Source organism: Anopheles gambiae, chromosome 2 (assembly GCF_943734735.2).
Source record: "Anopheles gambiae chromosome 2, idAnoGambNW_F1_1, whole genome shotgun sequence".
Lineage (NCBI taxonomy): Eukaryota > Metazoa > Arthropoda > Insecta > Diptera > Culicidae > Anopheles > Anopheles gambiae.
This window is the reverse complement of record NC_064601.1, coordinates 83,841,575-83,856,344: the sequence shown is the minus strand read 5'-3', so window position 1 is coordinate 83,856,344 and position 14,770 is coordinate 83,841,575. Positions and strand designations below refer to the sequence as shown.

Sequence of the window (14,770 nt, the reverse complement as noted above, 5' to 3'; positions counted from 1 at the left end):
AAAACAAAAATCAATATTCAATTTCATTTCCAGTTGCTATTGTGTCTGTGTGTGAGTTTCTTTTTAAATTGTTTTGTTATCTTTATTTCTGTTTATTAGCTTTACGTTACTACACCACATTGCAGGTAAGGTCTCGACCGGTCGGTTTACGAACGGGGCGCACGAGCTTTCTTTACCCTGTAGTTTCGTGTCCCTTTTTATGTTTTTTTTACTTCTTCTTTACAATCATCAGTCGATTGTTGTAGTTAACCATCCTCTTTATCTTTTCGGTATGATGTGATTTCACGTTTGCTGCCAATGTATTGACGCTTTTTTGTTGGTTGAGAAATGGTGGTATTTAGCTTGCAATCTTTTGTTTTCAATTTAACATTAATACTATTTTGTTTATAACGGGTATTATGTGTGTGTGTGTGTGTTTTCAATGTGTCCGGTTGTGTGTTCAATTGCACGCAATAGAAGTAGGAGAGGGTAGATTAGCGATACATATTTTGTCTGCGGCGTAAGCAGGCATACGCACAAACACGGTGCCGAAAGGGTGCACCTTTTAAAAGGATGAGCTATATAATAATAATATTTATAAATTAATTGTAACAGAATTGGGCAATTCGATTGAAAAAGGATCAATTTTTGTGTGTGTAGAAGTGGAAGGCGTAACTAATGCCCCTCTGATGGGCAATATTCATGCAAGTGCAGTAATTGTTGTACTTAATTAACTTTGTTTAGCTATATCTGATTGAGGTTTTATTGAAACGGATGACTTTACTCCTTTCCTTCTCCTAGCTGGAGCGACCTGTTACAGTCACGTTCTGAGATTGTACGAAAGGAAGCGGGTTTGCAAACGCCACAGGCCAAACCAATGGACACGCAAGGAGTAGCAGCGTACAAATACTTTTTCAATGGCATTATCATCATTCAATTTGCGTGATTGTGAAATGAGAAACATTTGGCAAAAGCAAAGGCTCAGGCAAAGGCCGTACGAAACAACCGAGCAGTTGGTGATCGTTAATGTGGCGATGGTTAATAAAACGAAGCGATCTTCAGTACTCTGGCCGATGCACCGAATAAGGCTTATACGCAAGCAAATGCGCAGCGACGCTGGCAGAAACGCAATTAGCAGCTGTTTTCTGGCTTTTAATCGGCACTACATTCCCGTGCGGACACAACGTCCCCATAGGCGGCGTGAAGTTTTTCATCACTGACCGTCGAATGTTAGTGTTTGTGTGTGTGTGTGAAGTTGTATGTATCTGTATGGGTGTGTAGCATTAGTGATCAGTGTTAAAGAGAGTAAAAATTTACGTTTATAATTTACTTTACAGCCGCCATCCACCCACCTAGTACACCACCGCGTGCGTCGTTTCGTTTCCCGCCCCGTCCAGCGATGGTTTGCCAGGGGCTAGGCGATCCTTCCTCCCCCTACAGGATGCCAACAAACACAACAAAAAAAAAAACAAATCGAAATCGTCCCCATCTGCTGGAAGCTTTTGTTGTTTCCACACGGAATGATGTTTCCCATGATGTGCCGCCGTCCGCGTTTTCTCCCTCTTTCTTTTTTTGTGTGTCTTTTGCTTGCTCTGGTTTGGTTTTGTCTTTTTTCTCTTCTTTTTATTGTTTCAGTTTTCTTACTTGTTATTTCGGTTACGTTTTTCATGCTCTCCACCATTGGTTAGTTTGTTTTGTTTTTTGTTGTTTCTCACGTACACGTACACTTACACACATATTCCCCATCACAAAAGATTGGAATTGGTTTTGGTTTGTTTTGGGCTCAGAAGTTTTCTTTTAGTGTTTGCGTCTTTTCCGCTCTCGGGTTCTTTTTTTCCTACCATTCTCTTTCCCCTCTGCGATTCTTGCCTTGCCTGTGCGACCACAGAGATCACACTTTCGAGGATCTTGATGATCGGTTTGAATTGAGAAAAGCGTATGTTAAGGACGCTTTTGTACACTTTTTCGCTTGATACCGCGTTTGACTGTAGTTAGTTTTTAGTTTACTTTACTGTTTGTTTTTTGTTTTTGCAATAGCTAATGTAATAGAGGGAAGGGGAAAGGAAAAGCAGCCCCAACTTTGTTTATTCCATATCTCTTCCTGTTTCTCTCCCCCGTTGATCGCCTTCGGTTGTGTAGCTGTTCTGTAGCGATCATCCCTTCGGTGACCCGCAGTCGCTGATTCAGCACAGTCTGGCCGAAAAAGGAGTAGGTTCGACCGAAGAAGGGTGAAACGCTACAGAGTGCACGCAAACCTCCGCCCGCCCCTGTTTCTCGCTCGCTCGCTCGCTCGCTTGCCATTTTGTTCCAATCCCAGTTGTTAGACCAATTTACTTAATTTCATCCCAGCTTCGGCCCAGCGGCGGACCGTCGTCGGGCACGGCATTGCACATCATGATCGTCGGTGGCTGGCGGCACGACGCTTAGCAGCAACCACTGCTGGCCGGTCCGCCCGGGCTGTTGCCGCTGCCCAGCGATGGGCTCGTCGGGGAGTGCTGCTGGCCAATCTTGATGCCGTTAGCCTGTGGCGATTAATTTGAAAGGGGGAAAAACAAAAAGAAAGGAAAGTTAGCAAATACTTCTGCACAAGGAGCTGGGAAAGAGCAACAAACACACACACATACCTCATTATTGATATCAAATACACCCTCCTGAATCTTTTCGTAGATCTCCTTCGCCGTGTTGATGAACGCTTCCTCGACGTTGGCCGCCGTACGGGCGGACGTTTCCATAAACACCAGCCCGTGCTCGCGCGCGAACGCTTCGCCTTCCTCCTTCTTCACTTCGCGGCGTGAATCAAGATCACTGAAAAATGAAAAAATACGATTCACTTTCAAGCACACACTCCAGCATCGTAAAGCGCTCCTTTTTACCTCTTATTGCCGATCAGCATAATGACCATATTCGAGTTCGAGTGTTGCCGGGCGTCCTCCAGCCAGGTGGTCAGGTGGTTGAACGTTTCGCGGCGCGTAATGTCGTACACGAGCAGGGCGCCGGCCGCCCCGCGGTAGTACGAGCGGGTGATCGACCGGAACGCTTCCTGGCCGGCCGTGTCCCAGATCTGTAGCTTGATCTGCTTGCCGTCGATGGTGATCATGCGCGCACCGAACTCGACGCCGATCGTCAAATCGTGCACCGGCTGGAAGCGTTTGTCGGTAAACTGCAGCAGCAGGCAGGACTTGCCCACACCTGAGGGAACAGAACGGAAAATGGAGCGTGTTAGTCTTTCGGTATCGTTGAATTGTTCAAAGTGTCGTAGCGGAAAACTCAACTTTATCATTTTGTTATTAGGATGGACATGTTCAAACTTAAATAAATGCTTTAATGCCTTAAATATTTCTTAGACTCTACTTTAAATAGTTAATTAGGAGCGTGTGGCAAGTTTACTTATAGGTGAACGATTGTGAGAGGTAATTTACTTATTACATTCATCCAATTGTTTCATTATTACTTTAAAACCATAAAAGTGAGTAAAAAAAGCAAAATTAAATATTCTAAATTGAATTGAATCATGTCACTTGAAGTTCTTCAATTTAAAAAAAAAAAGAATTAATTTTAGATAATAAAATTAATAAATTGCATTTAATAACTTCGATTTTCTAAGCAAACGCCTGACAGTAAGGTGAATTAAATAAATAAATAAATAAATAATAAAAAAAAACTATTAATCATTTTTCTATTATTTTCCTATCACAAGTGTGTTTAATAATAATTTAATTTAAAAAATAGACTAAATGGTAAATTTATCATTAAATAATAAATTGATCCACCTTAGACACACAAATTATATCGTAAAAATGAGATTCAAGCGCTAAAACCAATTACGGTGTAAAGAAACCTATCTTTGCTCAATAAAGCTTCATCCAAACGTGAGTCACACAGCGCCTCAAGTATTTTCTCTTTTCTTTCTATCAATATTTATCATTTTAGCGTTTGCTGCCGTGAACCCGCTTCTGCATGAATAAAAAATAATAATAAAAAGAAAAGAAACTCCAACAACAGCGCACAGTGTAAAATGCATTGGGGGCTACTTGCACTACACCACTACACTTGATTGAACCGCCCCCATATATGATTCATGCTTCCGGGCAAAAACATAAACAAATGCAACATTAAAGGCATTATTGAGCGTGGTTCCCCTGCCCTCTGTTATGCTTGCGGGGTGGAGGGAGACAGTTTTCTTTTATCGTATTTTATTCGTTCGTTTTCTTTTCCTTCTCCATCGCTATTTTTTACTTTCTTTTTAATCCATCCCCATGCAATAATAGGACAGAGCACATACATTTCCGCCCGCTCTGTGTTGTGCAGCAGTGTGGCCACTTGGATGCGCCGCCGAACACCAATATTGCGCATCGAGTGGTTGCTATGTGAAAACCCCACGGTGATTTCATATATTGCATGCGGGACACAGTGGAAGGCGCCCCTAGAAAGAAAGCTTGATGAGACGGTGTGCTCTTGCTTCAAGCGGGGCCAATTTTTGGGCTCAGGGACACTGGACAGCAATTCGTGCGGGTGGTTCGTGCGTTATTACTTTTCAACACGGCTGACATACGCGGTGGCAGCGCCATGCACGAACAAAGAACCAACGCGCGCCGAGGCAAATAGTGTCCGTCTGACCCGGTTTTACAGCCCACCACCACCCGTGACCAGCGGGCGCGCGCCGCAAGTGGTAGTAGTGGTGCAAATTATAAACAATTCCTTTCTCGGTGTATTGTGAGCATTCTTTTCGTCATCTCCTCCCACCCTAGAACGATCGTGCATCGATGCATTCCGGGTGCAATCAGCCGCAGCGAAAGGAAACTCGATCTGACTCGCAGGCAAAGTTCTCCCATATGGTGGGTCCGGGAAAGGGAAAATGCTTCTTTTCGTTCGACAGCTCACACACACGCACAAACACACCAGTCGATTTCCTTCTCTATATTCTTCCTGGGCTTCTATTCCGGGTGTGTGTGTGTATGTGTGTGTGATAAACAGGCCAAGTGTGGGGTTGATGACGAAAAATTATCGATTTTGTTCTTTGCCACCGCTGCTTTCCTCCTCCTCCTCCTCCTGCTGCCACCAGACACATGGGGTGGCGTGTTGGTCTTGACGCCTGTGTGTGGTTGGGTTTCATCCTCCCTTACGTGTCCCTGTGCGTTTGAGTGTGTATATGTAACCAAGATGCGGGTTGTGCTCACATCACTCCCGTACGAAAAGGAAAATCATGTTTAATCATCCTTTTTCATTCAGCCATCGCACCACCCCTTGTGTTCCTTGCTTCCTCCTGTGCGCATCCCTCCCGTCCGCATCTGCTGCGTAGCTGTGTTGGTGTTCACATACACCCGCGCGCGCACAAACACACGCAGCTCCATCGCCTACGCAATTGCAAATTAAATCACACCCAAAAACAGCCCTTCTTCCTGTTGGAAAAGCTGCGAAGGCGGATGAAGTCCTCCACCACCAACAGCCCATTTGACGGGCCCCGGAAAAGCGACCGAGCTGCTACCGTATGTTTTCCGAGCTAACAAATACGGAAGTGTCTTTCTTCACCATGTACTTTGTTCCATCCTTTCTTCTGTGCGTCTTACCTGTGTCTCCTATGATGATGTATTTGAACAAGTAAGCGTACGACATTTTGGCGTAGAAGATTGGTCGCGGACGTGTGGGCGATGTAGGATGATGATGATGGTGGTGCTGCTGCTGCTGCTGGTAGGGCTCGCTGTGTACGCTGTACTTTAGCAAGCAATTACGTGGATTTCACGAAATCTGTTATCACACACGACCTTCCCCGTTCGCTTTTATGTTGCTTCTTCACACCACACACACACTCACACACTCTTGTAGTGGAGTGGAGCACAGATCACTCCCGTGTTGTGACTAGAGCGTTTCACTGCGTACTTGGCCGTGGCACTATGGAAAACACACGCATAACACACTCGGATGCAAAATATCGTACAGACTAGCGGCGACGACACTCGGGCGAAGTCAAAACTACGAGGGAAGGCAATTCAATCGAGAGAGAAAAAGGGGGGAAATAATCAATTCTCGACACTTTTGCCTGCAATACGGACGTGTTTATCTCTTTGTTAAAGGTTTTCGGGGTCTGGGCCAGCAAAAACACACTTGGACGAGAAAAAGTGACTGCGACTTCTGATTCTGCTGGTTGGGGCAGGTTGCATCATGCGACGTGCAGGTTGACACAGGTTGACAGTCGATCGAGCGTGTTTGACAGCTGCGGTTGCGACATTGAAGACATTATTTTGGTAAAATTTAATTAATTTAGTGCATTTTTTTGTAAAATGCACATTTTACAAAATAACGCTTGCTGCAATTTGTGCTTTGTTTTTATCTATTAAATTTCATCACTTTTCTACGTAAACAGAACCTCCGTTACGTCCGCGATCATCGCCCGCTGTGCGCTGTTGTGGGTTTTGTTTTGATTCCGTTTTTCCTCCATCCGCGCGGATGACGTTCCGGTTTGCGTTTTATGCAGCAACGAAAATAAACGCCAATGCTTGTGCTTGCTGCGTAATCGTTTCGCTAGCAATGAACGTGCTGTGATTTATGTGCTCTCGTGCGCGTTTTGGGTTACGGCTCGCGTCTGTGTGCATTTCGGTTGAGGGTTGCTGCTTTTCTGCCAAAGGCTCCAGTTGTTGTTGTTTGCCAGCATCACCGAGCCCAACACCCCCCAGCCATGATACGGTACCGGGTAGTGGCGCTTGTGCTAATTGTGCTGCTAATTTATTTCTTTCGCCTCATCTTTGCGTCCGGCGGCGACCGAAGCCAGTTTTACCAGAACTGCCTAAAGTTCTGCACGCTCGACAACTGCACGCAGTGTAAGTATGAGACTATGGGAGACCGATTATTGGATGGTGTGTTTGATTGTACAAACTGGGCTTTTTTGCTAGCTGGCGTATCGTACAAGAAGGAGCTACAGTGGAAGCACGATCCGATCAATAAACTGCTGCTGTGGACCTGCTACGATGAGTGCGGCTACGACTGCATGTGGCGGACAACGGCCGCCTTTCACAACCGCAACTGGACGACGCCACAGTTTTACGGCAAGGTAGCCGCGAGCATTTCAACGCTTTAGTTCCGATTCAAAAACACCTTCCTGCTTCCTCTTCTTTTTATGCTCCAGTGGCCATTTGTGCGGTTCCTCGGCATGCAGGAACCTGCCTCGGTACTGTTCTCGGTGGCCAACTTCGCCACGCACTACAAGATGCTGCAGCGGTTCAAGCGGGAGGTACGCACCGACAGCCCCATGTACGGCACGTGGCGAGCCTTTTCCTACATCTGTCTGAACGCGTGGATTTGGTCCGCTTTTTTCCACACGCGCGATTTTCCCGTGACCGAGCTGCTCGACTACACGTTCGCCTACTCGATGGTGCTGGCCTCGTTTCACTGCATGGTGATGCGCATGATACACCGCTCGTCCATCGTGGTGCGCGGCGCGTTCAGCTGCCTGTGCGTACTGTTCTTTATCAACCACTTTTCCTACCTAAGCGTTGGCCGGTTCGACTATTCGTACAACATGAAGGCGAACATTGTGACGGGTAAGTGGTGTGCATTTGTGGGCTTGCATATCGTTTGATTCATATGTTATGTCCTTTCCCGGTCTCTCGTGCGCAGGTATGAGTGGTGCCCTCGGTTGGATTTTGTGGTGCTTTCTGCAGCGCAAGAAGCGCCGCTACGTCTGGAAGTGCTTTACCTTTATCGTGCTGGCGACATCGTCCTTGCTGCTGGAAATAAACGACTTCCCACCGATCCTGTGGACGTTCGATGCGCACTCGATATGGCATTTGGTAACGGCACCACTCACAATACTGTTCTATAGGTAAGTGAATGCATCATTTCAACGCTGTTTGTGCGTGTTTTGAAAGCGTAATTTTCGTTTTTTTTTTTAGTTTTATAATCGAAGACTGCAAAACGTTGCGCAAGGAGCTGGTCGGCGTGCAAGATGAAGAGAGCCGCAAGCTGCTCTAATGGCTACTAAGATCGACAAACACGCATTGCTATATCCGTTGAAGGACAATAAGACAAACATGGGCAACACGTGCAACGCGTTCTGGTCAGCGCAAGAAGAACGCAAACCGTTAGTATCGATGATTTGCGCGATGATGTATTTAATATCGTTTAGTCGTTGGACAGAAAAGTAGAATATTTGTCTACTTTTACACAACCACTTGGTAAAACGCATTTTTGGCGCATTCATTTTTAATAAGGATACATTTTTATCAAATTCTTTCAACTGTTAAGCGATTTAAAATGTACTTATTCAGGGCTGGACACACTGTTTAGGACGGCTAGCCGTATACTCATTTCTGCGTACTCTTTTCAATCGTTCCGAATCGTATGAATTAATTAGCTAAAAGAAAACTATCGAATCAAAATTATGCCAAAACTTAGTATCGAAAAAACCAAACAACATGCAATTGAATTCAACCAATTTACCTTAAATTTTGGAGCCAAATGTACGGAGCGATGGGCCTCCAGCGCTCTTTTCCTGCAGCTAGATAAGTGTAACCGTAGACGTGTATGTCAATTGAATGTATAGCTCAGTTTTTGGAATCACATATTTATCCGTTGTGCGATCGCGCAGCGACCATTCTAGTCAATCTTTATAACATTCGTTCGAGCGTTCGGGTTCCGCAAGGGGGATTTTCAAAGTACATGGTAATACAACGATCGGGTAAAAACTAGAAAACGGCGTGATGGAGGGCTCCACATTTTTTTAAACTCTTTTGGAAACTCCCCTCGTGCAGAAAAATGGCTACATACTGATTATTCGCGTGCGTATTCCAGGTTTACTCGTAGGATATATTATATAGTGCAGACATTATACTAGCCACAAAGGAGCAGGAGATAGTATTTAAGAGCAATAATTAATGATTAAATATTATAAACCAATAATCTACGAAATTCGGCAAACCCCGATGCAGCTGTGCAGCTAGAATAGGACCACACAAATATACAATACTTTTAATTCGAACAAAGCAATCGTTCGCACTCATTTTCCGGAAAAGAAATCACCTCATTGTGCAGCATTGTGCCCTTTGCGTTGGAACTAGTTACACATTGGTTTATTTTTCAGCACTTAGTTGTATTCAATACGATACGCGATTAATGTTCCTTTACATTGAGTTCATACATATAAAAGAAAAACAATCAAAACAAACACAAAATTAGGTAAAAAAACCGTACCTCCAAAGCAAGCTCCCAATTGATGTGTGTAATATGTTTACGCGTGCAATGTCCGGTGCAGCATGGGAGCGTGGAGTAAAAACACTACCACACAGCTTTAGAAGCTTTCCACTCGTATCCACTCACTAACTGGTAGCACACAAACACACACACGCGCGTACTTGCTTGCTAACGTTTTTCCCTTTTTCAACTGCCAACGCCATTGGAATTGTTATTGTGTTAAAAAAAAGCAAAAGCGCGCGATCGGTTTATCGTTTCCTTGCAGCATTTCTTCCCACCTAGCTATCCTGCTGTCTCCTTGCGCTTCCCGTTTTAACCCTACGATGCCGGCCTTCGTCCCAATAATTACCGGCGTCAAAGTTTTTCAGTCCTAGACGAAAGATCCTTTCGATTTCTTTGCTTTCACCGTGCTTTTTTTTCTCTCTCTCTCTCTCTCTCTCTCTCTCTCTCTCTTCCATTTCTCTTACCGCGAATTAGGCAGAACCTGGAACCTATCACTAGTCCTAAATTGGCGATGGGCGAGTACAACAAGTAGCGAACAATTAACGACCCCGAAAGGAGCCACCCGCTTTTACGCATTTTTTAAGTGTTAGTTAGATATTAATTGGTTACAACTCTCGATAATTTGTGTGTGTTTTCTTTTTTCGCAACTCACCAATCCATAATATTAATTATGTTCTCACTAATTCTATTATTATATATAGTAATATTATTATGCACGAGCACGGACAGCATGTGCTGTGTGTTATACGTTTACGTGTGTTTTTTTGTTGCTGAGTTAGTATTTTATGTAACGCAATAACTTTTTTTCTTCTTCCTCTCCTTCTTCTAACATTCAGATCACAAATTTCATTTGCCATTTCACGTGGTGTATAAGTTTTGCTGTCGCTCTCTTACCGGCTAAGAATGTGCGGGGTGTAGTAGGGATGGTGGTGGTGTGCATTTTGCCTTTTTCAGTTGCAGTAGGGTGTGTGTGTGTGTTTGTATGTGGTGAACCAAATATTCACTGGGCTCTGTTTTGGTTTGGTGTAGGACTGGGTTGGTAGACGACTCACGACCTATGACTGCCTAAGGGCTTCGGTACGCGTTGCGCCGAGCGTAAGCCGCAAACCGAACGTAGTCGTTGATCTGCGTCAGCTGGTTCCAGTACTGATTGCTCCACAGGGCGTACGTCCGGTGGTAGAGGGCGGTCGCATGCGCATCACCTCCCCGCATCTGCTGCGGCAGGCTGACGGATGGACCGGCTGCCGCTGCCGGCGATGCCATCGCTGGATGGAAGGGTGGAAGCAGATTCTCCATGCGCGACATGAACGCGGGCGATCGGGGCGAACGCTCCTCGTCCATGATGAGCGGTGGTACGGCCGAGGGAGGATTGCCCCCGACGACGGCGGGGTTCGTGGCTGGGGGTGGAATAATACCACCGGCCACCAGGAGGGGCGGTGTCGGGATGCTGGGCACGGCAAACAGATGGGGCGAAGCGGCCACCGACACCGAGTTCGAGGTGACGGCACCGATCTGCTCCAGGCTGCCGGACGGCGCAGCGATAGCACCAACACCGCCAGCAGCAGCTGCGGCCACCACCATCAACGGATCGGCGACGGCCGCCGCCAGTGCGTCGTTCTCTTTGGGGGTCGATTTAGCCGACGCCACCGACACGCGGTCGACATCGTCGAAGAAGGACGAGTTGGAGGCGTCACTGTCGTACGACGAGTACGAGCTCGCGTCGTCCATCATGTCGTCCACGTCGTGGGCGGCACACTGCGGCCCGATCGGCCCGATCGGGTCGGCCTCGATCGGATTGATGTTGGGCAGCGACTGCTGGTCCAGCATCTCGGGCGGTTCCGGCGTCGAGCCGACGTTCGAGCCGACCGTGTTCGAGTTCACCTCGAGCGAGTCCTGCTGCTGGAACCGGATCCGGTTTGGCAGGTTCGCCTGTATCACATCCTCCACGTCCTCCTCCTCGAACAGCGAGCCCCGGTTCGAGCCGCACGTGTTCGAGTTGAGCTCGATCTCTTCGCCCTCCTCGCCGTGCTCGCCGATCTCCTCCGCCAGCGGGCCCCGGTTGCCGCCGTGCAGCCGGGAGGAGTCGAGCGATATGCCGCACGGGACGACGTCCGGCACGGAGCACTTGCGCGTCAGGCCCCGATCGCTGACCGTATCGTCGTGCACCTCCAGGCTGCAGCCGTCGATCGAGTGCAGCTGCACCTGATGCTCCGGATGCTCCACGCCCAGCTCCTTCTGCTCCATGATCTTCGCAAACAGCGCGTCGTTGTTCGCCTCGAACGGTGGGCAGTCGCCCCCGTTCGCCTCACTGTCCGAGCTGTGGTCGATGTCGGAACAGTCGACCGAACCGATCTGCCGGAAGCGCGGATCCGGGATTTGGCTCAGCCGGGACAGCTGGGCGTTAAAGTCCGATCCCACCTCCACCTTCTCCGTCACGTTCGTGCTGAGGGAGGAGCTGCTCTCGAGGTCCGATTCGTTGCCCCCGTTGCGGGTGATGATGGTTGTAATGGTGTCGCCCGCTACCAGCAGCACCGGAGGCCCGTCCATATCGGGCACGGGAGTCGAAAGGCTGCCCCGGATCGTACCGGCCGCACCTTTAGCACCATTCTTCGATGGTCCCGGTTTTGGTGAATCATTATCATCCTCCTCATCATCGTCATCGTCGTCGTCGTTGTTTTCCACACCATCCTGCTCCTCCAGCAGTAAGCTGTTTCGATCTTTGCCATCCGCTTTCTTTTGATTGCCGTTCAGCGAATCGAGCCGCTTCGTTTTGCCACCCCGCTCACCGTTCGCTTGTAGAGCGCCACCCCGCTCGAGACTGAGCTTTTCCATCGACATCGACAGCCCATCCATGGCCACGGTGGACGACGCATGAGCGTCCGTCTCTTCCACCTTGCCGGGAGACACATTTCCATTCAGCTCCGTCGCATGCCCGTTCGTGGTCTTTCCTTTGACTGCTGGGGCGGCTACCTCGACCGCTGGCTGGCTCGTCGTGCCGTTCGGTGCATCCAGCTCCACCACCGTCTCCTCGTCCGACGTTGACTTCTCCAAACTGTCGTCCAGCTTCTGCTCCTCGTTGTTATTGCTTCGCGACGGTTCGCCCCCATTGCCCAGCTGCTTGCCCAGCATCTTCATCGCCTTCAGGAACAGCTGGTCCACGTCCTTGTCGCGGATCTCCTGCACCATCTGCGAGGCGAACAGCTTCTCATACCGGTCCCCGTACCGCTCGAACTGCCACACGTCCTCCAGGTTGCCCTGGGGCAGCTTCAGTACGAACATCTCGTTCCCGCCGATATCGTGCAGGATGCGACGGTACCGCTCCATGTCCTTCACGCCCGACACGAGCGTTATCGCGATGCCCTTGGTGCCGAACCGGCCCGCCCGCCCTATCCGGTGCAGGTAGGTGGCGTTGTCCTTCGGCACGTCCGCATTGATCACCAGGTTGACGTTCTCCACGTCGATGCCGCGCGCGATCAGATTGGTGGCGATCAGTACGCGCGCCCGGAACGAGCGGAAATCCTCGATCGCCTTCAGCCGGAACCGCTGCTCCATGCCGCTGTTAATGACCTCCGCCGGCCAGCCCGCCTTCTTCAGGTACGTGCAGTACGTTTCCGCCTTGGAGATCGTGTTCGCGAACACCACGCACTGCGCGAAGTTGATCTGCTGGAAGATCTCGTTCAGCACGCTCACCTTCGCCATCAGGTCCTTCACGTTGTCCGGTTCGGCGGGCAGCTCACGCACAAACTGCTTGATGCCGAACAGCAGCGGCACCTCCCGCTTGGGCGTGACGCCGATAAACTTGGCGTTCATGTACCGCAGCAGCTCCCGGTCGCGGTTGTTGTAGAACGTGGCGCTGCACACGATCGTCTGCCGCTTGTCGGATAGGGCGCCCACAATCTTGTCGATGTCGCCGCGCATGCTGGGCTGCAGCAGCGTGTCCGCCTCGTCCATCACGAGCGTCCGGATGTAGGACGTGTTCAGCACGTTGCTCTTGATGAGATGCAGTATCCGGCCGGGCGTACCGACCACCGCCGAGCAGTTCTGCAGGTTCTTCCGATCGACGCTGATCTCCATGCCGCCGATAAAGGAGCGGGCCTTAAAGTTGCCCAGCTCGCCCCCGATCCGGTTCAGCACGGATTCGACCTGCACCGCGATTTCCCGCGTCGGCACAATGGTCAGTGATTGCGGAAAGGCGATCTCCGGATCGTGGCTCTCGACGATCGTGATGGCGAAGACGAGTGTTTTGCCTGTGCCGGACTTTGCCTGCACCAAAAGATCTAAAAAGAGAAATAATAATGTTTACCATCTATGTAGGGGATAGAGGTACATTATTGATTTTCCATACCGAAATCACACCGTGCCAGTGGAATGGCTCGCGCCTGTATCGGGGATGGATGGACAAAGTTGTTGCGGGCGAGCGCCTGCTTCACTGGCTCGGACAGCGACATCCGCTCGAACAGCAGGCTGCGATCCACCATGACGTCGGCGGTACGCACTTTGTCATCATTCAAGCTGTGGCCAGCCATTTTGGCAGCTTGCTGGAACTGCCCACTCACTCGGTACGGGCAATGAAAGTCGAGCAATTCTAATCACGCACCCAAACACACCCAACGGAAAAGATTCCCAAAAAGGAAAATCTCTGGCAGTAGGAAAAACCTCCCCGTCCCGGAAAACTAAAACGTGACCGCCTTTCGTGTGTGTGTTTTGATGGCGGGGTTTGTTTACAGTAGTTCGATGCAAGCCCCCGTGCACAAAGATCCGTCCCGTGCGGGTTGCTGCGTACGGACCGCGTTTTCTTTCGCCGTTCACTCGCTTCGGCTACATTTGGCACCGCGGTTCGCACTGTTTGGTGGCCAGTAGCGACGATTTTTAGGTGAGTTTTCGAACAATTAATTTTCACTTTTGCCCGTGCCTGCAAAGAATCGCGAAACCTGTTTTCGTTTTATTCACAGCATGACAGATTGGGGATGTAATGACAGCAGTGAGCAGAGCGCCATCTGCAGGAATCGGCTGATACTAATGTCCAGGTTTGTGTACATTGCGGTGAGACGCGTGTTTGTTAAATTATTAATTTAAAATCAAAAGGAAAAGGTTTTAAATCTGAAAATTGAAATTCCTTTCAAAAATTGATGATGTGAAAACGCATCAACTTGTACACAAGTAGTAGGTCACAGAAAAGTCTCCGTATTCTGAAATAACCTTTTAGCAATGTCTTCAGGGGGTTCGCCAACCCTGCTCAACAACAATCGAACGCGTACAGGTATAGCTTGACTATTGTGTTTGCTTCTCCTAACAAAAATAACTAATTTAGTTGGGGGCTGTGATGTGGTGCGTTACATTTGTATCATATAATTTTCGTTATTGGAACTCTGAGAAAACATTTTGACCCACGGACTCTGAACCACTTTCGAGCATTGCTACTCATGAGTGCTTGGAGCTGTTGGAACCATACGGATGGTTTCGGCGGTTACGACAGCTTCAACGATTCCATCGGTATCCTTCTCAAGCTTCTTGACTAGCAGCGCTGGACGGCTTCGACCAACTTTTGTCGGTTCTGAGCTTGGAGTGTCACACCTACCTTCCGAGGCCCGTTCTGATTTTCATG

At 48.7% G+C, this 14,770-nt stretch overlaps 3 protein-coding genes across 3 annotated transcripts; 1 reads left to right on the top strand and 2 right to left on the bottom strand.

Annotated features, from left to right (window-relative positions):
- Positions 1–56: 56 nt before the first annotated feature.
- On the bottom strand, positions 57–6,167 carry LOC1276094 (ras-related protein Rab-2). The gene is made up of 4 exons (XM_556035.4): positions 5,547–6,167; positions 2,853–3,168; positions 2,604–2,784; positions 57–2,501 (listed from the first exon to the last, which is right to left on the bottom strand). The coding sequence occupies exons 1-4, from the start codon at positions 5,590–5,592 to the stop codon at positions 2,403–2,405; spliced, it is 642 nt and encodes a 213-aa protein (XP_556035.3). The 5' UTR covers positions 5,593–6,167; the 3' UTR covers positions 57–2,402.
- A 178-nt stretch (positions 6,168–6,345) lies between these two features.
- Positions 6,346–8,954, top strand: LOC1276093 (post-GPI attachment to proteins factor 3). Its single transcript, XM_061643138.1, has 5 exons — positions 6,346–6,794; positions 6,867–7,024; positions 7,100–7,514; positions 7,591–7,795; positions 7,866–8,954. The coding sequence occupies exons 1-5, from the start codon at positions 6,653–6,655 to the stop codon at positions 7,942–7,944; spliced, it is 999 nt and encodes a 332-aa protein (XP_061499122.1). The 5' UTR covers positions 6,346–6,652; the 3' UTR covers positions 7,945–8,954.
- Positions 8,955–9,013: 59 nt separating this feature from the next.
- Positions 9,014–14,137, bottom strand: LOC1276092 (probable ATP-dependent RNA helicase DDX20). Its single transcript, XM_315400.5, has 2 exons — positions 13,511–14,137; positions 9,014–13,442 (listed from the first exon to the last, which is right to left on the bottom strand). The coding sequence occupies exons 1-2, from the start codon at positions 13,689–13,691 to the stop codon at positions 10,231–10,233; spliced, it is 3,393 nt and encodes a 1,130-aa protein (XP_315400.5). The 5' UTR covers positions 13,692–14,137; the 3' UTR covers positions 9,014–10,230.
- Positions 14,138–14,770: the final 633 nt, after the last annotated feature.